The following is a 24733-nucleotide window of genomic DNA, read 5'->3' on the forward strand; positions in this document are numbered from 1 at the left end:
CATCACTCATCTGACAGTGCCTCTCCTGCAATTCAACACACCACATAAGCCCAGTGAGTTTAATATTCCTCTCTCAGAGACGGACAGAAAACAAGTAATTTGAGGTGTTCCAGGGACCCTCCGGAAAATCCAAAAGTTAGCCAGAGGTCAAATGAACCCCACTTAGAACTTGATTTTTGGGAAGTTTGTCAAAAATGTCAAAGCGTTTTAAACCAGTGATAATAAAAGATCTCAATGGCAAATACAGATCACTTAAACTCATTCTTTTACCAAAAGCAGTTCAATATTCTAAGAAAACTTTGTCCTCTTAGAGAACCAAATTCAGGTCTTGTACCACTTTACCTCTTGAGATTTTAATTAAGTTCAATCTTATCTTAGAACTTAGTTTAGTTTCGAGTTACAGAAATCTGGAGAGACTATTCCAGACAGACATTCCCAGAACATTATTCCTGCAGAGTTTACCCAAAACTCTCTACTTCATTTACCTCTATTTTACTTACTTAAAAGCTTCGTCACACTGTTATTTTTCTTGCTGACAAACTTTATAACAGGGATAGGGTCTTATTTGATTTCTAGTAAACCCAGGTACAATGAAAGTATTCTACTTAGTGGTGATGACTCATATCTGTATCAAACCAACAAGCTTAAGCTAACCTTAACACCAGATGTTAATACTGAGTATTTCCTAGATCACGTGAACCTGAAACTCATTCTGGCCAGTTTCTTTTATATTTGAGTATTTATAAGCACTTAATTTCCTTTAAGCCAATTAAATAGAGCTCTTTTACGGATTAATTTGGCAGTGCCACACATCTATAAAACTTGTGCAAACACAAACACAGGGACCTCATAGTTCCCATTCGAAAATTTTAGCCGTGAATCAGGTACAACAATGTAAAACCCATCAGTTATAGAAGAGGTTGGATTCAAATTGGGTTTCTGGCAAATGGGACAAATCAGGGTCACCTGTCTACTATAGCTAAACCCTTTTTACTAGTATTTATGGAAAAGACACTTCTGTTTGTTTGTAGCTTTTGGTGATTTTAGGAACCAAGTGGAACCTTTCTCTTTTTCCTCGAATGTCCCACTCTTGGACAAGGACGGGGTTTTTTTCCTGTTCCTTTCCTCCATTTAATATCAGTAAAAGTTTTAAGTATCACAAAACTGATTTGGCTGTTAGTGGAGAAACAGTACCAAACAAAATGAAACAAAAAAACCAAAAGAACAAACAAAATCCTAAATAAACCCTCAAGTTTGGTCGTGGGGTTTTACATATACCAAGGACACAGGAGACCATAAACGGCGTAATAAACACAGCAAGAGTAGCAGTACAGGGTGCACAGGGTCCCAAGAGAACCCTTTCTAAACCCCCTGTGGAGATCCTAACAGGTACTGTGGCCACACGTTGTTACAATATCATCTTCCACTCACGCATGCTTCAGAGCTGTATTCAGATCCCTTATCCAAAATGCACCTCAGAGGACTTTCTTTGGGGATAGTTGAGACATTACTCCCTTTTCAAGACAAAACACAAAGGGCACACACAAGTGCTAGCACCCAAAGAAACCAACGAGCCGGTTCACAAATCGGGTAGGAATCCAACAGCTCTTCCCACTCTCCGACAGGGTGCTCCACTCAAATACAAAACAAACTGGCTTAGTCCAGTGAAAAAGCCCCAAACGGAGAGGAAATAAAGTTTCTGGCTGTGCACACCGGAGCGACGTAACCCTACTGTATGGAGCCCGTCGGCCCCCAGAATGTCGATTCCTTGATCCAGCTGCCAAGCGCTGGGGTAGCCGGTGTCGTTTCAGGGAACTCTGGAGGGCAGATCCTCAGGGTAAGTGGTCCCGCCAGCTTCTAGGGCCTTACCCGGAAGTTCCCCGACTGGGGCGGCTGGCCACGAGCAGCAGGGCTCCTAGATGGCTCCCCCAAATCTGTCACCGAGTTCAAGCTCGTACTGCTCGCTGTGTGACAGGCCGATAATCGAGAGGCGAGTTGTTGGGACAGGGAATAACGACTTGATTCAGAAAGCCAGCAGACCAAGAAGATGATGGGCTCGTGCCGCAAAGACCCATCTTGCCTGACTTAGAATTCAGGCTCCTTTTATACGAAAAGGGGAGGGGGTAAAGTCAAGCATTTCCTGGTTCCCATCAGCCCCCAGAGGGGATGTGTTCATTTCTTCCTCCCTGCAGTCATTCACAGGTGGGCCTGGTCAGGAGGTTTCCTGTGAGCTAAACAAAGGTATTTTAGCTTAACGGCTCATTACCAGGGAGGCAGGGTTCCCAGAGATGGGCCACTATGTATAATTTAAGCTTATAGGCAACATCGCTTTAGCGATGAACCTGTAATAGAATACAAAGGTTCTTCCCTATGACAGTGTGAGGTGACACGTTCACAGGTGCTGGGCTTGGGAGGTGACGTTTTTGGGGCCCTTATTCTGCCCACCTCACTGCCTCAGTGACAAAGGAATCCTTTGTTTACAGAGAGGTTTTTACAAATCAGTGAGAAAAGGGTGAACAGCCCCTTAGAAAAATGGACAAAGGGTCCAAACAGGTGTTTTACAACAAGAAGCAGCACAGATGAACAAGATATGTTTCAAGATCGCTCAGCCTCCCCAATCATCGAGAAGGTGCAGAAGCAGCACTGAGACCCCTTTTCTCCCATCAAATAGCAATGATTCATGGTCCCTACTGTGGGCCCTTGAATAACACGGGTTTGAACTGCGTGGGTCAGCTTACAAGCGGGTGTTTTTCAGGAGTAAATACTACAGCCCTGCACCATCTGGGTGGGCTGAAGCTGTGCGCACAGAACTGCAGGTAGGAGCAACCGGAGGGCCGACTGGAGGAAACGCTCAGATTTTCGACTGTGCGGCGGGTCGGTGCCCCCACACACCGCGTTGTTCAGGGGTCAGCCGTTTATACGTGCATCCTTTATGTCCCAGGCCTTCCTTCTCTGGGACTTTATCCTTTAGAAGTTATATTTGTGTGAAAGTATTGTCCCCAGAGAAGTTTATTGCTGCTTTTATAATCACACACAATTTTAAACAAGTTAAATATCTCACGGTCAACACTGGTTAAACCAATTACCCTGTAACCATATGGTGGGACAGTGTGAAATTAGAGGGGAGATTGTCCAGGGAGGTGGTACTCATTGTTAAGATTTGTAAAAAACTTACAAAACTTGAAAATAATTATAGATTTATGGGAGTTGCAGAGAAAGGTATGGGAAAGTCCCATGTGCCCTCAGTATTATGTTTTTAAATGTGTATGAGCACATATTTTTCGTGTGTTATCGCATAATGTATGTATAACCATAAAGTAAATAAATGTATTTCAGTAAATTGAAGAACAGTAATACGGGGAAATAGTTGTGACACATGACTAAGTAAACAAGGTAGGATTTCATTCATTCTGTTTTAGAAAGCCAAGAAGACGTCATCTGTCTCCTAAGCACCTGAGCGTCTGTGTTTGTCTTTACATGCACGCACCCTGCAAGGCTCTGCCTCAGTGTAACAGTGGCTGTCTGTTCCACGTGGACCGCATCAGTTAGGACTCTGAGTGCCCATGGCGTCAACAAACGGGCTTGTTTATTTCATGCCATGAAGTCCGAGGTCCAAGGTTGGGCTGGCAGCTCTCAAACCTGCTGGAGACCCGCGCTCTCCCCATCTCCGCCGCCAGCCCCCACCCCACTGCCCTTCTTCCAGGGAGGCTTTAGTTTTAACTCGTGTTTATTTCTCTCGGGGGCAGGATGGCTGAGACACCTCTCGGCCTCATGTGTGTGTTCCGGGCCAGAAGAAGGGGAAAGCTAAGGGCCAGGGGTGTGCCAGCTAAGTGTTTCTCCTTTGTCTCTTTCTGACCGGCCCCGGGTCCCGCGGCCGCCCCTGGCTGGGCGTCGAGAGGAGGAAGGGGGGGCATGGGTGGGGTCGCTCCACTGACGAGGGTGCCGGCAAGTTACTCTGTTTCCGTCTCTTTTCCAGATATACTCTGATGAACACAGACTTTATAGTGAAACCATGAAGTCTTTTAGCAAAATTATATTTCTCTTCTCTGTAATTCTGTATTCCATCTTTAGACAGAATGGTACCAGAGGAGAACTTCCCAACGGGCGTTTCGTGGTCCGTCTTTTAGTCCGAGGGCAGAGGCTGTGGGGAGCCTCCCCAGCTCCCCTAGTCGATGCCCGAGGCTCTGTGCTGACGCCCTTGGGGCTGTGGGTCCCTCAGTGAGGCCCGTTCGCAGGGAGGCTGAATGCCCTGCTTGTGTGCGGGTCATGGGCTTGCACGGTGCTATTCATTCCTTCCAGACACGCCCTCGGGACCCTGCGGTGGCCGGAGTTGCTCCCTCGGGCGTGGGTTTGAGGAGCTGGCCTTCTTCCTGAGTCAGTGGGGGACTCCTGGGAAAGCCGAAGAGAAGCTAATTTGTTTTCCTTTCTTTCTGAATAGCATCCAGCATGTGTATGGCGCCCAGCACCCCCCATTTGATCCACTGTTACATGGCACGTAAGTGACGCCTCAGATCTCGCAAGGCTGTTCTCATCTCAGGCCAGGTTTTGGGGGGCTGTGGCGACCCCCCAGCTCCTTGGAATTCTGAGGGGGAGGAAAGTGGCCTTTCACTCAGCCAACACACATCAAGCAGTTGCTTTGTGTGAGGCGCTGCTGGCCTTGCATAGCCCATCCTCGGAGGAGGGCAGACGTGGAAGCCATGGCCCAAGGTGGGCAGCCTGTGCGGGGTCTCGGGCTGCCCGTGGGCCAGGGCGGGGCTGGAGAGTCTTTGTGAGCTTAGATCGGGAGAACACACCAAAAGCAACAACAGCAAAAGGATAAATTGGACGTCATCAAAATTAAAACCTTTTGTGCTTCAAAGGACACACCATCAAAAAAGTAGAAAACCTGCAAGAGAAATCTTTTGCAAACCACGTAGCTGATAAGGGGTAATTGACTGTCCCTGCTCTCTGCCCACCGCCTGCAGCTTGCTTGCCCGTGTCTGGGCTCCTCCAGCAGGGGCGGGTGTGGGGCAGGGGTGGCCCTGGAGGACCACACGTGTCGGATGAGCTCCCGACACTCGGTGGGGCCAGTGTTGTGTGTCGTCATGCTGTGGGCATCCTTGAAGTTGTCCCGTGTCCAGATCCACCTGCCAAGGGCCTGTGTCCCGCGAACAGTCTCTCCTGACCCCCACCGCCAGCTGCTGCCGTGGGAGGTCTGCCAAGGTGTCGGGCCGAGAGTGTTTGTGGGGCAGGGCTGGGCACTATCGCTGGGCAGTGCTGTGTGTCCTTGTGCGTTGGTCTGTGGGGAGAACGCTCAGCGTGACTCTCCCAGAAGACCTCTCCTCCTTCCCTGTCGCTGCATCCTGTGAGCTCTGTCTCATTCTGGATGTCTCTGCATCGTGTTTGCTTTTTCACTCACTCTGGGCTCGCTTGTGTGCCTTTTCACCTGGGCTCTCCTCTCTGACCGGTCTTGGGTGACCACGCTCACCCCCCGAGGCGCAAGTAAAAGCTGCCTTTGCTTTGCAGCTTGCTCAGGGCCACACCCAAGGTGCCGACCACGCCGGTGAAGGCCAAGCGAGGCAGCACCTTCCAGGAGTTTGAGCGCAACACCAGCGACGCCTGGGATGCCGGCGAGGATGACGACGAGCTCCTGGCCATGGCGGCCGAGAGCCTGAACACCGCGGTCGTCATGGAGACGGCCAACCGGGTCCTGCGCAACCACAGCCAGCGGCAGGGGTGCCACAAGCCGCCGGGGGCTCTGGGGCCCGAGCAGAAGCCAAAGCCTTCGGTGGAGCCTCCTTTGGTCCCGAGTGGTGACCTCCGGCTGGTGAAGTCTGTCAGCGAGAGCCACACGTCCTGTCCCGCAGGTGGGAGGGGAGGGCTGCAGAGCTGGGGCCCATCTCCAGAAAGTGGGGCTGGAGGCTGCTCACCGGGGTGGGGAGGGCCCCATCCTCCCATACAGCAAGGGTCCCCGCCCTGGGGCTCCTAGACCCGAGTGGCAGCGGGCCTTCTGGGCAGCAGAGGCAGCGCACTTTCTCTGGTCCTCCTGGCCGAGTGCGTCTCCCCTGCAGATGGAGTGGCCGGCTGGGAGCTTTCGTGGGCTGCTTGGGGGACCCCGCCCTTGTCAGGACGCCCTGGCTGCTCCCGGGGGTGTTTCCAGGCCAGGGGCCGGGCCAGCTGCACGTTCCGGGGCTGGACCTCCCTCGGCCGCTTCTGACGATTCCCTGCAGGACACAGAGGCGTGGGCTCAGGGTCTGTAGGGGTGGGTCTCTGCTCCGCCCCTAAACTCCGCCAGGGTAAGCTCACGTCTGCATCTCGTATCCACATGCCTGGCACCGCCTTCCTCACTTCTGCTCGTCTTGTGTTGGAGGGGCTGAGATAGAAAACAGCGCAGTTGTTAAATGAGCATCTGCGATGGGTGAGACACTGTCCTCTGGGCTCGGGCTGCCCCAGGGGACAAGCTGAATGGAAGTCCTTGCCCCGTGGAGTGTCCATTCTGGCGAGGGGGACAGACAGCAGCCTACACACGATGTGTGAGGAGGCTTGAGGGCTAAAAGGTGGCAGGTGCCAGGGGTCAGAACGGAGGTGGGAAGCGGTCCCCAGAGCAGGGTGGGGTCTGGGCTGTGGTCCTAAATCGGGCAGTCAGGGCACCCTCCCAGGGGAGGCAGCAGTGTTAAGGAGGTGAGGGGGTGATTGTGGGGGTCTGGGGGCAGGGGGGCCAGCAGTGCAGCTGCACACCCTCTAATCCCTCTCCCCAGGGTCTCCTGGGGGTTAGGGTGCTCGCCCCGTGCTTACAGATAAGAAAGTGAGATCATCACCGTAGCCTAAGGTTACCTGCTGGTAGTTGCAGAATTAGGTTTCATACTTAGGTCTAGTTTTCAAAAACGCTTTCCAGAAATTAACTTCTAAAATGTTACAGTCTTCTTAGGTGTGAATTATTTCATTTGATCCGTTTTTGTATTGGAACGTGAACCATTTTTCTTTAAAATAGGGTGAACTTTGAAGTATTAGAGCTTAAATATGGAAGGACATCCAGTTAGGGCTTGCGCAGGTTGATGGAACGTTCCTGTGACTCGTGACGGGCACTCTGACCACCTCCTGTGTGCCCGAGCCGGGCAGGCGTCCCCAGGCACCGAGTTCCTCCTGCTGTGGGCTCTGCAGCTGATGCTGCGACCCTGCGAGCCGCAGAGGCGGGACCACGTCCAGGTCCTCTTTGTTCTTCCTGGGTGTCCTGGGCAGTTACGGAGATGCTGGTGATGTAACCCGAGCTGTCCTCAGGGCCTGCTGCCCATGGGGCGTGGCAGCCACGCCCGTCCCCGCACAGGGGTGCGCTGCCCGGGCCGGGGCCTCTGCCTCGGGTGAGAGACCTTTGAGGTCCATTTGACTTTACTGCTCCTGTGAGCAGCGCTTTGGAATTCTGAATGTCCTGGAACGTTCCACCGCGGGGCATGGTGCAGTTAGAGTGTGGCTGTGTCTCTGCCAGCGTTTGTGCCACTGCCCGTCCCAATCGTGAGCCCCCACAGGGAGCAGATGTCACCCTGTGCGGTGTCCGCAGGGCCTCCCTGCTGCCGTCGGCTTTGCCCTTCAGCCCTGGGGAGATGGCGGCCTCAAAGCTCAGTGGTGGTGGAGTGTGGGCTCGTAGGCTGGCTTCCCCGGGCCTTCACTTCACCTTCTGGCTGTCTATTTCTTAATGAATGTCTGAGACATCTGTTGCCTTTGTACCTGAAGTCAGAGGCACTTTGCTTGATTTCGGGTACCACTGGGTTAATGGCAAAGCGTGTCATTGGCTGGGAAGGGCTCAGCGGGCATCGGCCAGGCGAGGGCTGTCCCCATAGCTGACCGTGACCCAGCCGCGAGCGGGTCTCGTATGGACACCAATGGGTGGCGGTTAAATCACACTCTCGGGGGCCCTGGAGGCGGGACGTTGACGTGTTTTCCACTCGCGGTGATGAGGGGCCTGGCTGTAGACTGTTTCCTTGGGGGCCGCTGCTCTTGCTTTACCTTCCAGATCCCACCAGCCCCACCTTCGAATGGGGCTCAGGGGCAAGTGGGGCCATTAGGGTCTGAATAAAATCACACGGAGCATCTCTGCGATCGCAGATAGATAAAAGCGAGCACGTTTGCTCCGCGCTGCCGCGGGCCCCGCCCCTGCTGCGGCGCCTCCTGCAGACTCACGAGGACCACTGGGAAGAGCAGGTCCCCGGGAGGGAGGGGAGCTCTGAGTCCCGCCACCTCTGCCTTCCCCTCACCACTCCAGCCTGTCCTCGCAGAGCCCCGAAGCGGGAGGTGCTCTCAGCGCTGCGCCACGTTTGCAGGCTTTTCTGGAAGTGTAACTGGGCCAGACTCTGCCCGGAGGCCTGGGCCATCTTGGTGCCCCGCGGGCCCCCTTGGGAGCCTTGCCCGTGTGTTTGCTGTAAAGCACGGCAGCTCCCTTCTGACAGCTGCTGCCGGAGGCCAGCGTTAGCATGTTCGCTGCACGTTGTTTGCTCCTTGCCCCATTTCCCAGAGCTTAGCTTTTACTGTACTTTTTTTTTTTAAAAATTAATTAATTAATTAATTTTTGCGTGTTGGGTCTTCGTTTCTGTGCGAGGGCTTTCTCTAGTTGTGGCAAGCGGGGGCCACTCTTGATCGTGGTGCGCGGGCCTCTCACTATCGCGGCCTCTTTTGTTGCGGAGCACAGGCTCCAGACGTACAGGCTCAGTAGTTGTGGCTCACAGGCCTAGTTGCTCTGCGGCATGTGGGATCTTCCCGGACCAGGACTCGAACCCGCGTCCCCTGCATTAGCAGGCAGATTCTCAACCACTGCGCCACCAGGGAAGCCCCGTTTTTTTTTTCTATTTTTATTTTTTTAAGTAAATTAATTTTTGGCTGCGTTGGGTCTTCATTGCTGCACGTGGGCTTTCTCTAGCTGCGGCGAACGGGGGCTACTCTTTGTTGCGGTGCGCGGGCTTCTCTTTGTGGTGTCTTCTCTTGTTGCGGAGCACGGGCTCTAGGTGCTTGGGCTTCAGCAGTTGTAGCACGTAGGCTCAGTAGTTTTGGCTTGCACGCTCAGTAGTTGTGGCACTCAGGCTCAGTAGTTGTGGCGCACGGGCTTAGTTGCTCTGCGGCATGTGGGACCTTCCTGGACCAGGGCTTGAACCCGTGTCCCCTGCATTGGCAGGTGGATTCTTAAATACTGTGCCACCAGGGAAGCCCTTTACTTTAAATTTCAGTTTTGGAAGATGCGATTGCTCAATGCAATCTGGGCCCGGGGGTCTACAGCCTTTCAGGGCCTCTTGCTTGTGGGTCCCGTGCTGGTCCCTGGAGGCTCTTTGTCAAGTGACCTGAGGGCCCTCTGCTCTTTCCTTTGCCTGTCCCCAGTCCCGGGTGCTGGGTGCCGCGCAGTGTCACTTCAGGCCCTCTTGTGGGTCCTTGTGGGCAGCCCTTCAGTCTGTCTCAGGTCAGTGGTGCCTGGGTGAGGGCTGGGCAAGCTTGCACTCTGGTGGCCCCTCGTCTCCACCTGCAGTGGGGGATCTAGCTTCTTCTGCTTTCTCTGGGTGACGGTCCTTGCCTGACCTCCCTCCTGGGGCTCGGGGAGACCTGGGACATTCAGACAGTCCTCAGCACCTCCGTGGGCTTCATGCTCCCTTCACGTGTGCCTTGGTGGCTTCCCTCCATGCCAGGCCCGGTTGACCCGTGCAGGCATCCTCCCCCCTGCCCTACACCAGCAGATCCTCGGGGCGCGTCACCCAGGCAGGCCCAGACTTTTGGCAGCCCTGACAGACCTGGTCTACGGTTGTGTGGTTGTCAGTGTCTTGCTTTTCGTGGGGTGCGTCTGTTTCACTGGGGAACACCCCTCCACCAGGAGGGCCGGCACGCTCCATGGGTGTGAGCTAGGTTCATTTTATCCCTCAAGAAACCAGGTCCTCGCTGGTCGGTGATGGCAGATCCACGGAGGGAGAGCAGCGAGGCATGTGTGAGGCCTCCTTAGTGGTGGGCGTGGGTGTGGGTGTGTCCGGAGCCTCACCTCTGTTCTCTCCCCCTCCCTCTGCAGGAAGCGCCAGTGATGCCGTCCCTCTGCAGAGATCCCAGTCTCTCCCGCACTCGGCGACTATGGCACTGGGTGGGGTGCCTGAGCCCAGTACCCTCAGCAGCTCAGCCTTAAGTGAAAGAGAGGCCTCCCGGCTGGACAAGTTCAAACAGCTCCTCGCTGGCCCCAACACAGACCTCGGTGAGTCCCCTGTGGGCGAGGCCACGCCGGCTGTGCCTCGTTTCTAAAGGGGGTGCAGCTCTGAAGGCCAGTCTGCTGCCATTTAACGCGCTTGCTCCCCGTGTAACTCACCTGGTGAGAGGTTGATCTGTTGTGTTTCATGCCAGTAGGTCACTAAGACGAGAGCCGTTTGTCCTGAAAGTTTACTGTCGACGTGTTTATTAATGTGCTTCCTCTGCAATTCGATCAGCATTTTCTGATCTGTTTTCCTTAATGCCCAGTTGCACTCTTCTGGCTTCTTAGCACTGCCTTGGGGAGCTCTGCAGGGCCGGCCAGGTGGACATCCTTGTCCTTCATAGTGGTCGTGGGGCCGGCGATCCGGGCCGGTGACGGACGTCCTGACGGTGGCTGACTTTGCACCTTCCTGCAGGGGCCCAGTGGGTCTGCGTAGAGTGTGAGCACTTCAGGGGGCAGGGGGCAAGACAGGTCTTGGGTGGAGGGGCCAGCAGGGGACAGGACAGTCACAGGCGTGGTTCTCATGGGTCATGATACCCGCTTGGACGCTCTGCAGCCAGGCTGAGGCGTGCTTGCTTTCAAGTTCTGCTGGAATTCCACTCAGATCTGTGTTCTTCTATTTATGGATCTCATCCCTGTTGAGTGCCACTCTGCACTGGGCGTTCTGCCCGATGCCGGAGCTTTCGGGAGGGTGGAGGTGGCTGTAGTCCCTCATGGTTGCGCTCCGCGGGCTGGGCGCCACGGCGGGCAGTGCCCCGCGTGGCCAGCAGGTGGCGCATGAGGCCCGCGGAGGGAGGCGGCCGCGGCCCAGGACGAGCCTGCGGAAGCCGAAGCCGCGGGCCTGGTTCGTGAGGCCGGAGGAGGGCGTCCTTGGAAAGATCCTGAAGCTACGAAGGTGCTGCTCCAGCCCGGGTGCCGTTCTCACCGTGGGTGTTTTCTTCTTAGTTTTGTTCAGTTTTTGCCTGCAGAGTCGCACGGCACAGAGATTTGGGCCGGCTGTCTTTGGTAGGTGCAGAGGGAAGATGAGCCCTTTCCCTTCCCCAGCTCGCCTCTCCCCCTTTGCCCGGTTCCAGGTGTCATCTTCCAGAGATGGTCCGCGCACATGTTGTGTTAAACTTTTGATTTCGATGTGATTTCAAATTTACGGAAAAGTTGCAAGAACAGCACGAGCGCCCCCGTACGCTCCTTGCCCAGATTCACCGGTTGTTTACGTTTTGCCCCATTGCATTCTGTGTGTGTGTGCGCTTACGTGCAGACATGCTGTTCCTGAACCGTTTGAGCCATCTGCCCCGCGAGACTTCATTATTTCCTAAGAACAAAGACACCCTCTCGATGTTGTCATGATATCGCTGTCAAAGTCAGGAAATTAAACATCCACGCGGCACTGCTCTCTAACGCACGGCCCACGTTCACATCTTGACGCTTGTCCCAGTAGCACCCATGATACCTTTCTTCCTCGTCCAGAACCCACTGCAGGATCATGCGTGGCGTTCGGTTGCCACGTCTCTCGTCTTGTTAGCTGGAGTGATGCTCCGGCCTCGCCTTGTGGTCTTGGAAGAGCGTAGGCCCTTCGGAGTGTCTTGTTTCACGTTCCCCTGGTGAGATTTGGGCCGGCTGTTTTTGGTAGGAACAGCACTTAATTGATTTGCCTTCTTGGTCGTCGTAGCAGGAGGGCAGGGTGCTGGTTTGTCCTGAGGTCGATGAAGCCAGCTCTGATCCCTGCTTCAGGGGGTGTCTGCCAGTTCTTCCCCCAAAAGTTACTCTTGTTCCTGTGGTGATTCAGAGGTGCTGTGTAGAGGTACTTGGGTCTGTGTGTCGTTACATATGTTTGTTCTTTCCTCTCCATGCGGATGGTGACGCTGTTCTGCTCACCTTTTAAATGTGACCACGTATTTCCCGATGGTACTAGGGAGAGGCTGTGGCCCCTGTGTGGGGTCGGCAGCGAGCCCGTCTGTCTGCGGCCGCCACGCCGGTTATCCGCTGCCCCTCCCGAGGGGCCCTTAGGGTTTTCCTGACTTGCTCTCATTACAGACGCAAGAGCTGTTCTTCCGACAGAAGAAGAACACCTGTTCCTCACCCTGACCTGACATTCCTGGAGCATCCCTGGCCGTGGGGAGCTCGGGGAGGGAGAGCTTGGGGGCCTCGGTGCGTGGAAGTCTCATGCTCCGAGCCCGAGGGAAGGGGACCGTGCGTGAGGAGCGGAGTGCTGTGCGTGGGCAGCGAGGGCGGGGCTCCCGGGGCAGCTGCCTGCGGGGCTTCCTCTGCTCGTGCCCTGGAGCGAGCCTCGTAGCCTCCAGGCCTCAGCCTGCACGTTCACCTGCAGGTACAGCGGTGGCAGCACAGGTGCCCCCCGCTTTACACCGCCTCGCTTTCACGGAAGCCCTACTCAATACCTGTTTCCCTAACGGAAGGAAACCCGGAGGGGGTTTTTGCTTTCATGAAAAAAAGTGAAAAGCAAAAATTGCGTCTTCACTTCACGCCGTTTCAGCTTATGTAAGATTTCATAGAAACACTCTACTTTCGGATAGTGGGGGGAACTGTACAGATTTTGCTGATAATATTGATACATGTGAAGTTTTGGGGAGAGTGGCCAGCACTCAATAAACACTCAGAAAAGATTAATTATTTTACTTCTTCTGATTATTTTCATTTGCACTGGCCTGTTTATTCTCTACTTGATTTTTATAACATTGACATGTGGCCACTTTACAGATATTTTCTTGGTTACATTCAGCAGCTTCTAATGGTAGGTGGCAAGGAGATAGCTCGTGAAAACAAGATTGCCTGATGGGAACGGCAGTTCTGGGTCAGGTTCTGAGCCCCCAGTTAGAATCTTCTAGTGGACTTTGTCATTGGAGTAACTTCTGAAAATAAAATCGTACTTAAAAATAAAGCTTTCGGGCTTCCCTGGTGGCGCAGCGGTTGAGAGTCCGCCTGCCGATGCAGGGGACACGGGTTCGTGCCCCGGTCCGGGAAGATCCCACATGCCGCGGAGTGGCTGGGCCCGTGAGCCATGGCCGCTGGGCCTGCGCGTCTGGAGCCTGTGCTCCGCAACGGGAGAGGTCACAGCAGTGAGAGGCCTGCATAATGCAAAAAAAAAAAAAAAAAAAATGAAGCTTTCAAGGCTTGTGGGAAAGTGAGTACATATGGATAGATTGAAAGGTTAAAAGAAAATCAGATTCTTTTGTTCGGTTGTGGGATTATGGTTTTTTTTCTTTCTTTAGAATTCTGTGTGAGTATCAACTCCAACACCAAAAAGAGAAAACCAAAGCTTTCAAAGTGAATTACTGGATTTGTATTTAGTGGCAAGAGAAAACACAGCCGGCAAATTGCCTGTTTTTATAAGGCAGTTAAGATAGCTCCGGAAGACAGTGGGATGTATTATCTTCACATGACGTGAAAGATGCAAGTGGCGAATATTTGCTAATGTTGAAGAAGAAAATCACTGACGTGAGCAGCGCCCGCCCGCAGAAGCAGTTCTACCTGCAGAATGTCGCTCCGCCCGTCAGAGCGCTGTTCTTCTTTGCTCAGCTTGTGCTCCCTTATAGGGGTGAGAGTAGCAAATAGAACTTAACAGCTCACTCTGCTCTTAGCATTGACTCAATATTTACTTGTGCAAAGGCTGCCTGCTTTGAAGCCCAAGAAAATGACACTTGGAGGCTTTCGTTGTGACCACGTGTGTCTGAACCGGCATGTGAGTTGGCCATCGGCTAAACATGTGCAGCCCAAGGCCTGCCGAGTGACCGCCTGGTGGCAGCCGGGCTCTGAGGTCGTCCGTGTATGACACGCAGCCCTGGTGCTGGACATTCAGACACGAGCACAGAGGGAGTGAGGCCAGGTGCAAGGTCACGGTCCAGTTACCCCGTGAGCACCCGGGCTGGGCTTTAAGACGGAGAGTGTGCCGGGAGACGGCTATGGGGAGGAGAGGGTTTTTTTCGGGGGGGGGGGAGGGTGATACGGAGTTGTTCACTCAGGAAGCAAGGGTTTGAGTTCGGTGCCCCTTCAGGGCCCGGGGCTGGAGGACAGCCCTGCCTGCAAGGGGCCCTGATGGCAGGAAGGGGAGGCAGTGCAGCCTGGGAGCCAGTGTGATAGGTGACTCAGCCTCCTGTCTCATCAGCCATCACGGGGGAGTTGGGACTCCCCTGCAGGGTCCTTGTGACGTCGGAGGTGGTTGACGTCAGGTGCCCACGTAGTTCTTCATTCGGCCAGTGTTTGTAGAGCACCTGCTGTTGCTGTAGGTGCTGGGGGTGTACCAGGAACAGACCCCAGGGTCCCTGCGCTCAGGAGCTGACGTTGAGTGTCGGGGACAGACAGACAGACAGATGCACGCAGTCAGCACTCCAGGAACCGGCCGAAGGTAGTAGGCGCAGTGGAGAGAAAAACAGAGGTGTGGGGTAAAGGCTGGAGCTTCCCAGGGAGGGGCCAGGGGTGCAGAGGTCTTGCCCTGGGATGGGGCTTCGGGGATGGACAGGGCCTGGTAGGGGAGGGGAGGGGAGGAGGGAGGCCGGCAGGGCAGCGAGGGGCAGGTCTGGAGGGCTGAGAAGGCCAGGAGGAGGCCCCCAGCTTTCTCTCTGTGCAAAGCCTCTGGCAGGGCTGGAACCAGGGGAGCGGAAAAAGGCCACGCAGCAGTGGGGAGGTGCAGGGATGTGGGGACGGGGAGGAAATTAGGGGGGTCGACTGGGGGAGGGGAAGCTGGTGGCCCAGGGAGAAGGGGCCACCAGGACTGTGTCAGCTGGAGCCCAGGGGCTGCGGGCGTAGGGGGACAGCTGATGGACACAAAACGGGCGCGCCCAAGAAGGGTGTTTTTTCACCAGGTGGCAGAATCAGGTACTGGTGACACAGAGCCGGGGAGGCAGTGTACCCAAAGAACTGCGCGCGTGCTGTGTTCCGGGCCCTCGCTCTGTGCGGGCCCTGAGCTTCCTGCGTGTTGGCGTGCGCGTGCACCGCCCCCAGCCCAGACCCCCCGGGGCCTGCCCCCGCTAGCAGCCGGCTCCTGATCGCAGCTGGGGAGGTTGAGCCCTGGTGCAGGGGCGACCCTGTGGCCCTGTGGCGAGGGCAGGGCCGATGCCGCCCGGGTCCTCGTTCCTCTGCTGAGGGCCTTGCTGGAGGACCGGGAGTGGACGGCAGACGGCGTGGCCTGGCTGTGGTGGCAGGGCTGCCGGTACCCCTGTTCCCGAAGGTCTGGGTGGTGGCCAGCCGGTGCCCAGCGTCAGCCGTAGGACCAGGCGCAGCCCCACAGCCTCGCTGCTGTGTCCCAGCCAGGGACAGTGGAGGCTGCGAGTGTGTGTGCCCGTGCGGGCTTGTCCTGCTGCCTTGTGAAAGGGGAGGGTGGTCCCAGAGGGGCAACAGGATGTGGAAGGGACAAGGTGGCAGCTCCGCTAACTCAGCCTTGGGGCGGACTCCCGCCGGGATGGCCACCCCGGGGACCTCTGGCAGCTGCCCAAGCGCAGAGACTCCAGGGGAGAGGAGTCGAGGTCTCCCCGCGTGCGGTGTTCGCGCTCCCCCGCCGCGGTGCGCTTTGGACCCGCTGGCTGAGCCGCGCGCTCGCATCCCGATTCTCAGCGGAGTGTGGGCAGCATTTGGTTCTTTGCCCTGCTGGTGCCAGTTCAGCTGGACACGCTTCCTCAGATTCCCCCGGGCCCTGCCGCCAGCCGAGCTTCTGAAAGGTAATTGGAGTGTAAGAGGCGGGGCTCCAGGGAGCCCGGCAGGGAGCCTCTGCAGCCCGGTTTTATCTCAGCTGTGAGGTTTGGGGAGAAAGTACTTTTTAGTGAAACAAACAGAGAAGGTTTAAAAGAGGGTTAATGAATTCACCACGCTGCCCGAGTCCTGCAGTCCCCGCCTGCAGCTCAGGACCAGAACCCTGGTGCACATAGTAGGGCCTGGCACGCAGTAGGCGCACATGCAGCAGCCGGAGGAGCGAGCACATCTCAGGCTGAGCCGAGGCAGCGTTCGGCCGGTGCCTTTTCCTTGGTTACTGCGTCTCGTGGGGCTGTGGGCTGGCTGAGCCTCTCCTGTCAGGCAAGCACCGCCGAGGCCGATTCTGACTGAGCAGAGTGCGTGCGGGCTCCAGTCGGGGTGGGGGGGGCCTCTGTGAGGGGACAGGGAGGCCAGAGCCCAGGGTCCAGGCTCTTCTCCCCCACCTTTCTTTCCCGCTTCTCCTGGATTGCCCCCCAGCTTTGGTTCTCCCTGGTAGCATCTTCTCTGACGTCAGGAGGAACACTGGCAAAGCAGCTTTCGTTAAGAATGTACACAAGGAGTTCGTTTTTGAAAAAGTTCATCTGCCTTGAAAGGCAGATTCTAGGTTGGACGTGTCACCTTAGTTGACTTCCCAAGGCCCTCACTCCTCCCCCCTGAACCTCTCACCGTTCGTGCCCCCATCTCTGCACAGCGGTGCCCCCTCTGGTGACCCGGGCCCAGCCCCCCGCCGTCTTCTCCTCCCTCCTCCCCACTCCCACCTCTGGGCTGTCACCAGGTCTCCTGCGCTCAGCACCTCCAGCCCACCGCCTGGTCCCTGCCACTGCCTCTCGCCTAATGGTGACAACCCATCCCCGCCGTCCCCCGCGCACCTATGTCCGGCATCGTGCTCGGCACAGCTGTCAGCAGTCCTTTGGAAATGAGATCCGGATCAGGTACCATCAGAGCCATCTGGCGGCTCCTTCTCACTCAGAGAGTCAGCCGTCGGCCTGGTGACGCCTGAGAGGCCCGGCCTCCCACGACCTGCCTGTTCCCCTCCCATCGTCCCCTCACTCTGTTCTGCGGTCGCCGGGACGCAGCGGCACGTCCGTGCCTGGGCCTGTGCTCTGCCGTCCCTCTGCCTCGGCTCCCTGCGTGACTCACTTCCTCCAGGCCTCTGCTCGAACAGACCCTCATCATCAGGATCTCCCATCATGCCCCCCACCCCCGAATGCCTCCACACCTTCACTCCCTCTCATCCTGCCGTGTTTTCCTCGGATCACCCGTTGCCCTCTGCCCCCGACCCCTGGAGGGAGACCTCGGTCTCTTTCTAGGGGTTGGTGGTGCCGGGCGTGCGAGCTCAGGGCGGGCACGGGTTGCTGAGCACCAGTGAGACGTCTCCCCCCTTACTTGGGTGGGCGCAGTCCTCCCAGTCTGGCTTCATTTTCTTTCTGTGAAAATAATCACTAGGTAAGTAATTATTCCTGACGTTCAAATACAGCTCCACTGCGGCAGCATCCTCCCTGCAGCCAGGCCCGTTGCACATGTGCGGACCCCGTGCTGCGCCGTCCCCGTGTCACTGACGCCCTGCTTCCCCCCAGAGCCTCTGCCCGGCCCACGGGGGGCTGATCGCCCGAGTCTCGCCACGGAGGAGGGGACTCCGCACGGCTCCTCCCTCTGTGTCGCTCTCGCTGTAGGGTTTCCGCAATGATAGTTCACGGAATGTTATTGAAAGTGAGAGACGTGGAAAAAATAAAAGCCACAAAGTGCAACTGCCACTGTGTACGCTGGCTAAATTATGGCTGTTTTCTCCTCTCCTCTCATTACCTGTAATTGGCTCTCGCCAGCCCTTCAGAGCCCCGCAGAAGGGGCTCCCCGAGCTTGCTTTGTCTTCTGGGCTCAGGACGGGAGTGTGAGAGCTGCAGAAGACGCGCCAGTCCTGACTTCATTGCATGGCCACTGCAGTATCCTCATTGTCTGGGTGGCATTCGCACTACTAGGTGTGGCATTTGAGCTACGTGTAGTTATCACTTGGCTTAGAATAAACCAAAGTGAATATGATTTGGTGAAAGTTAAACATTTCATTTACTATCTCTGGTAGAGCAGATCTTCAGTTTAATTAGGAAACCTTTCAGGGGTCTTTCAGGTAACTTTCTCATGGACGATGATTTCCTGCGTATAATCTTAAAAGCAAATATTAAAAAAAAGTTTGTACATCTACTGTACAGTTTTAAAGGATCAGTTTGAGAAATCAATCCATTACACGTTTGTCTTTTTTTCTCTAATGATTTCCTTTGTAGATCAGGACATGAAGTAACCAGTTGAATACTCATGAGACCGTGGTGTCTGTTTTTTTGTCTGAGGGATGAGAGCGGAAAAGTGGGCAGAGTGTGTGGGAGTCTGCTCCCTGCCCTGCAGCCCTTTGTGCTCGTGACTCAGCTCTCAGGGTTGTGTCCATCTCACCACTGGACTGTGAGTTCCTCGTGGGCCGTGCTGTGAGCCACTGGTCTTCGTGTCCAGTGATGGGGGCCAGTGACGGCGCTTGCTCAGGAAGTGCTGCTGGGGTCCATTGGCCTGCTCTCTCCTGCCCCACGGCCCCCTCAGTGCTCTTGGCCTCTGTGGTTCACCAGCTGAGGAGGGGGATTGGTTAGGATTCGTTTTGGCTGAAGGTATCAGAAAACCAGACTCAGGGGCCTTTAGACAAATAGGGGTTTATTTTTCTCAGCAGGATGTCTGGAGGTAGGGAGCTGTGGGCATTGATTTCATCAGGGATCTAAGCTCGTGGCCACAAGGTGGCGGTCATTGTCCTGTGTCAAAGCAAAGGGCAGTCACCATGGCATCTGTAGTCTTATCAGAAAAGCAGTTTGACCAGAGCTGGGTCACGTGCCCCCTGCCCGGTTCCCGCCCCCCGAGCTGCAAGGGGTGCTGAGAAGGATCTCGTGGGCTCGGCCGTTGGCACTTTGGAATTGGGGTTCCGGTTACAGGGAAGAGGGAGGGGATGGATGTTGGGTGGACAGCCAGCTGTGTTTGCCACTCAGATAGGCACGTGTAAATCTGTCACCCCACCAGGTTTCCGGTTCCTTGAAGTAGGGACTGTCTTTCTTGTATTGTAGCACTTAACCCATGGCTGGTGTCTAGCACTGCCCCGACCACACGGTGGAGACCCAGAAATTGTTTGAATTGTGTTGAACTGTATACACAGTCTTGGGTGTGGAGGGAACGAGTGAATGAACTTTGAATTTTCATAGTCAAAGACACAGTATTTAGAATGAGCCCTCCTGTGTCCTGGTTTTGCCCCCAAATGTAGCTCAGATTCCAAAGGACCACAAACCAACACATAGCCAGGTGTCTGGTCCTGGAAACTGCAAAGAAAATAATGCTTTTAAATTAATTAATTAATTAATCAATGCACAGATCCTATCTTGTGCATTCTGGAAATGCACATCCTGTAAAGTTGCCAGATGAAGCTAGAAAGAAGAGGGTTTTCTGAGGAAGGGAAGTTGGAAGAGATGGTGAGCAATTGGAATTCCCTGTAGGTGTGGAAGGATGCGGGCAACACAGCAGCAGGATTTTGACTTCTTTAGAATCAAATCAAGGGCTCTGGGATGGTGGTAGTGGTGACTTTGGTGGTAGTGATGGTGATGGTGATGGTGGTGGTGATGATGGTGATGGTGGTGGTGGTGTAGTGGTGGTGATGGTGGTAGTGGTGGCCTTGGTGGTAGTGATGGTGGTGGTGGTGATGGTGGTGGTGGTGATGGTGGTGATGGTGGTGGTGATGGTGGTGGTGTAGTGGTGGTGATGGTGGTGGTGGTGATGATGGTGGTGATGTTGATGGTGATGTTGGTGATGGTGGTGGTGGTGGTAGTGGTGGTGATGGTGGTGATGGTGGTGGTGGTGGTAATGGTGGTGATGGTGGTGATGGTGGTGGTGGTGATGGTGGTGGTGATGGTTATGGTGGTGATGATGATGGTGATGGTGGTAGTGGTGGTGATGGTGGTGATGGTGATGTTGGTGATGGTGGTGGTGATGGTGATGTTGGTGATGGTGGTGGTGATGGTGATGTTGGTGATGGTGGTGATGTTGGTGATGATGGTGGTGGTGGTAGTGGTGGTGTTGGTGGTGATGTTGGTGATGGTGGCTGGCTTTGACCGAGAGCTTACTCTGTGTCAGGTACATGGAAGTATGTGGAATCCCTGAGAAGGAGCTCAAAGAGGCCGGGGCACACTGGCTGTCCACTTCAACTTTACCCTCCTGGGTTCCTGTCATGTGTGTTTTCCAGACAGAGGCCCTACTCACTCTGGTGCTTCTTCCTGGGGTGGTTTGGTTGCCCATCTTCCTAGGAAAATCCCAGGAGCCAGAGTCAGCTGTGCTCCCTTGTTTGGTTACTCTTTTTTTTTTTTTTTTTTTTTGTGGTATGCGGGCCTCTCACTGCCATGGCCTCTCCCATTGCGGAGCACAGGCTCCGGACGCACGGGCTCAGCGGCCATGGCTCACGGGCCTAGCTGCTCTGCGGCATGTGGGATCTTCCCGGACCGGGGCACGAACCCGTGACCCCTGCATCGGCAGGCGGACTCTCAACCACTGCGCCACCAGGGAAGCCCTGGTTACTTTCTTGTGCCGTCTATCTGGTTCACGCTTACAGGTAGGAAGGGAAGTTGCACGTGTTAAAGATGAGAAGCAAGAAAGTGGAGAAGAAAGAGGTCGGGTGCCGTTTTGACTTTGTCACTCCCAGGCCCTCTGTGACCCTCAAAGGGCCTGAGTTATCCCTTCCCAGGAGGGAAACACAGCAGTCACATGTGCAGGGGTGGTGGGGCAGGAGAGGCCAGATGTGGGGCCCCGTGTTTGCACGTCCTGGACCCCCGCTCTTGAACTGCCCTGAGGATGGGGCCCCTGACGGTGGCAGGTCAGGAGACTGTAAGCTGAGTCACGCGACAGGAGTGGATGTGTGCGACATGCTAAGGGGCCGCGCGGAGGAGCAGGGGGCAGGGATGCCTGGACAGGGCCTAGTCCTGGTCCACGCTGTGCTCCAGTGACGATCGGTGGTTTGCTGTTCACTTGACGGGCCCAGGGGCTGCGGTCGCCTGCTCAGCTCGACACTGCACTCATTTGAAAGCTTCACTCTGCAGGCCCACGAGTCTGTGGGGTGCAGGTGCTCACGGACGCCGTCTGAAATGGCCGGTCACCTGGCTGCAGGGTGTGCCGGTGGTTGTGGACCTCTGAGCCCGTGCCAAGGATCCTGCCCTGCGTGGCGCCGAGGCCCACGGGCTGCTTCGCCCTGAGTGGGTTTCTAGTTTCAGCATAGAAAGCGAGGAAGTGCATTATTGGTGTGGTAATGCTGGAACAGAATACCGTGGGCTGGGCGGCTACAGCTGACATTTATTTCTCGTGGTTCTGGAGGCTGAGAAGTTCAGGGTCAAGGCACCGACGGCAGATTCTGTACCTGGTGAGGTTCATAGATGGCGCCTTCTTACTGTGCTCCAGCGGCCGAAGGGGCGAGGGCGCTCCCTGAGCCTCTTTATCAGGGCACTAATCCCATCCAGGGGGACCCCACCTTGTGATCTAAGCACGTCCTACAGCCCCCACCTCTGAACCGTCACCCTGGGAGTCGGGATTTAACATAGGCCCTTTGGGGACACAAACAGTCTGCGGCAGCTTTCCTGCTCGACGAGACGCAGCACTATGTGGTCACCGCACAGCACCAGCCTGCCCTTGTCAGGGAGGAAGGCCTCTGTTCGTGAAGGTCTTCCCCACAGGTTTCCTCGCTGGTTCTGTGCTGCCCTAAGCGATCAGCAGAGCGGCCCCATTTTGCAGATGAGGAAACTGAGACTCAGAGGAGGAGGAGGGCCTGCCTGAGGGTAAGCCCACAGGCAGCAGCAGCCCGGGGCTCCCTGCACGTCCTCTGCGCTCACTGTACCAGGACACGCAGTCCAGTTTTAGAGATTTGGTGCAGGGTTAGATCGCGCGTGACCAAAATGAGAAAAAGGGAGAAATTCCTGATGAATAGAAGTGCAGGGCGTGGGAGATGAGAAGTCACTTGGGTTGGCCTCACAATCGGGTAGGACACAGGAAGGAAGTTAGAGAAACAAGGCAGCGCTGGGTTTTGTGTCGGAAGTGAAGAAAATCATCTTTATCCTGGATTTGCCATGAGGAGTGAGGCGCTGCCGAGCAAGGCTTTGGCTTTGCTTTTGAGCCAGGTGTTGAGTTACTAATACAAACTGAGGCTTTCTGGTGAAATCTTAGACTGTACTCAAATTGGTCCTAAAGGGAAGAGGTTCAGGCTTGCTTAAAGTGCTTAAAAAAATGAAATACCCTTTTTCTTAGGATAAGATAGTCTGAAAAAATTAGTTAAGGATGTCTTTTTAAATCCGTGTTTTAACCTATGTGTTGTTTTAGGTTCTAGAAGTAAGAACAACCACAATATAGAAAAGTCAGCGGCCATGATGGCCAGTCACCTTGCCCCCCATCTCTGGCCTCTTGGGGGACAGAGGAGTGTGGAAAACAAGCATGTGGGCTTTAGGGTCACATCAGGTCATGGCCACGCTTTGCCATTTACTGGCAGAGTGACCTGGGCAGTTTTTTCCCCCCAGACTTCTTTCAGCGTTAGTTTCCCCACCTGTAAAATGGGTCTAATGGTGCTTGCCTCCACCTGGCTTTGGGAAGCAGTCCCGTGAGGAGCGGTCCGTGCAGTGCAGCAGGCTCGCCCTGGCGCTGGTGCGGGTCTCCATCATTGCCTTTCCCAGTGGAGCCTACCCACCTCTCTCCACAGTGGCAGCGAGGATGCAGACGCCACTTGTCACCCCGATCCAGTTAATATCACCTCATGCGCCTTTCCCACCTTGCTGCAGTCTTCATAACCATCATTTTTAACGGCTATATAATGTTTTGAGAATGATCTTTACTTAAAATTGTTATTAAAGTTGTGTATCTGTCTAAATCAACATTTAATTTATATGCTTAGTCAAAATCTAGGCATATTTAACAGTATTCAAAATACGTACTGTAAATGCACTAACAGGAACGTTGTTCCTCGAGATTCTGCAGGAGGGGGAGTTGTGAGAGCACTTAAAGTTTGGGAACTGGTGATGTTCATTCGTATCTTTTGTTTACTAGTTTTTTTTTAATTGAAAAAGCTACATCATGCAATATTTAAAAATTCAATTGGTCGCTAAGGGTTTACATAATGACAAATAAATCTCCGTCCCCAGGCCAGTGGCTCCCCTTCTGTTTCTTACCTCCGTTCATAAGTGCCCTGTGTTTATTCAAGTGACTGTATGGATGGGTGTGTATACGTCGCCCCCCCAGCCCCCGTTCTCCGTAAAATGCAAATGGAAGCATATCAGTCTCACGGGCCTCTTTTCTCACTTTGTACACGTTGGGGAGCCTGAGAATAGGTGATACTTAGCGTAGTCATCATTTTATTCACTAGTGTCAGCCTGGCATACAAATCATCAAACTCTCAAGTAAAATATTCCTTTAAAAAAAATGGAGGTGCAATTCCTATAACATACTATGAACCGTTTTAACCTGCACAGATCAGTGGTAGTTGGTGCACTCACAGTGTTGTGCAGTCACCTAAAGTTTGTGCCCCGCCTACAATATTCTTAATGAGAACATCCTCATGACCCCGTAAAGAAAGAAATCTGCACCCTCACGTTCACTGCAGCATTGTTTGCAATTGCCAACACGTGGAAACAACCTAGGTGTCTGTCAGCGGATGAGTGGATAAGAAGATGTGATACATACACACACACGCGTGCGCAGCGGGATATTATTCAACCATAAAAAGAATGAAATATTGCCGTTTGCGATAACATGGATGAACCTTGAGGGCATTATGCTAAGTGAAGTAAGTCAGAGAAAGACAAATACCATATGATCTCACTTACTTGTGGAATCTAAAACAAAACCAAAAACAACTGAGCGCACAGATGCGGAGAACAGGCTGGTGGTTGCCAGAGGTGGGGGGGTTAGGGGCAGGTGGAATGGGCGAAGGGGGTCAAAAGGAACAAGCTTCCAGTTGTGAAGTAATACTGTACTGCGTATTTGAAAGCTGCTAAGAGGGTAGATCTTAAAAGTTCTCATCACAAGAAAAACACATTTTGTAACTGTGTGGTGATGGGTATTAACTAGACTCAGTGTGGTGATCGTTACCTTGTATACCTGAAACTACTATAGTAGGCCAGTTACACCTCAATCAAAAATATTCTTGGGCTTCCCTGGTGGCGCAGTGGTTGAGAGTCCGCCTGCCGATGCAGGGGACACGGGTTCATGCGCCGGTCCGGGAGGATCCCACATGCTGTGGAGCGGCTGGGCCCGTGAGCCATGGCCGCTGAGCCTGCGCGTCCGGAGCCTGTGCTCCACAACGGGAGAGGCCACAGCAGAGAGAGGCCTGCGTACTGCAAAAAAAAAAAAAAAAAAAAAAAAAAAAAATTCTTAATGCAAAAGAATTGCCAGACGGAAACAAAGACACAGACCTACTGGAGAATGGACTTGAGGACACGGGGAGGGGGAAGGGTAAGCTGGGACGAAGTGAGAGAGTGGCATGGATGTATATACACTACCAAACGTAAGGTAGATAGCTAGTGGGAAGCAGCTGCATAGCACAGGGAGATCAGCTCGGTGCTTTGTGACGACCTAGAGGGGTGGGATAGGGAGGGTGCGGGGGAGGGAGACGCAAGAGGGAGGGGATATGGGGATATATGTATATGGATAGCTGATTCACTTTGTTATAAAGTAGAGACTAACACACCATTGTAAAGCAATCATACTCCAATAAAAAAAAATTGTCGGAAATGTAGTCATCAGGAGGTTTTGTTTGTTTGTTTGTTTGTTTTTTGGTGTAACAGCAGTTACACAATAGGGGATTTTTTATGCATA

At 54.3% G+C, this 24733-nt stretch overlaps 1 protein-coding gene across 2 annotated transcripts in view; it reads left to right on the top strand.

Moving 5' to 3' along the window:
* TBC1D22A (TBC1 domain family member 22A) overlaps positions 1-24733 on the top strand; it is a 311485-nt gene that overhangs the window by 24361 nt on the left and 262391 nt on the right. For both annotated transcript variants that reach the window (XM_067698424.1, XM_067698423.1), the window contains exons 2-4: positions 4439-4495; positions 5506-5846; positions 10013-10189. In XM_067698424.1, the coding sequence (XP_067554525.1) occupies positions 4439-4495; positions 5506-5846; positions 10013-10189 (575 nt within the window). The remainder of the gene's footprint in view (positions 1-4438; positions 4496-5505; positions 5847-10012; positions 10190-24733) is intronic.

The sequence above is a fragment of the Pseudorca crassidens genome, chromosome 11 (assembly GCF_039906515.1).
Source record: "Pseudorca crassidens isolate mPseCra1 chromosome 11, mPseCra1.hap1, whole genome shotgun sequence".
NCBI classification, from domain to species: domain Eukaryota; kingdom Metazoa; phylum Chordata; class Mammalia; order Artiodactyla; family Delphinidae; genus Pseudorca; species Pseudorca crassidens.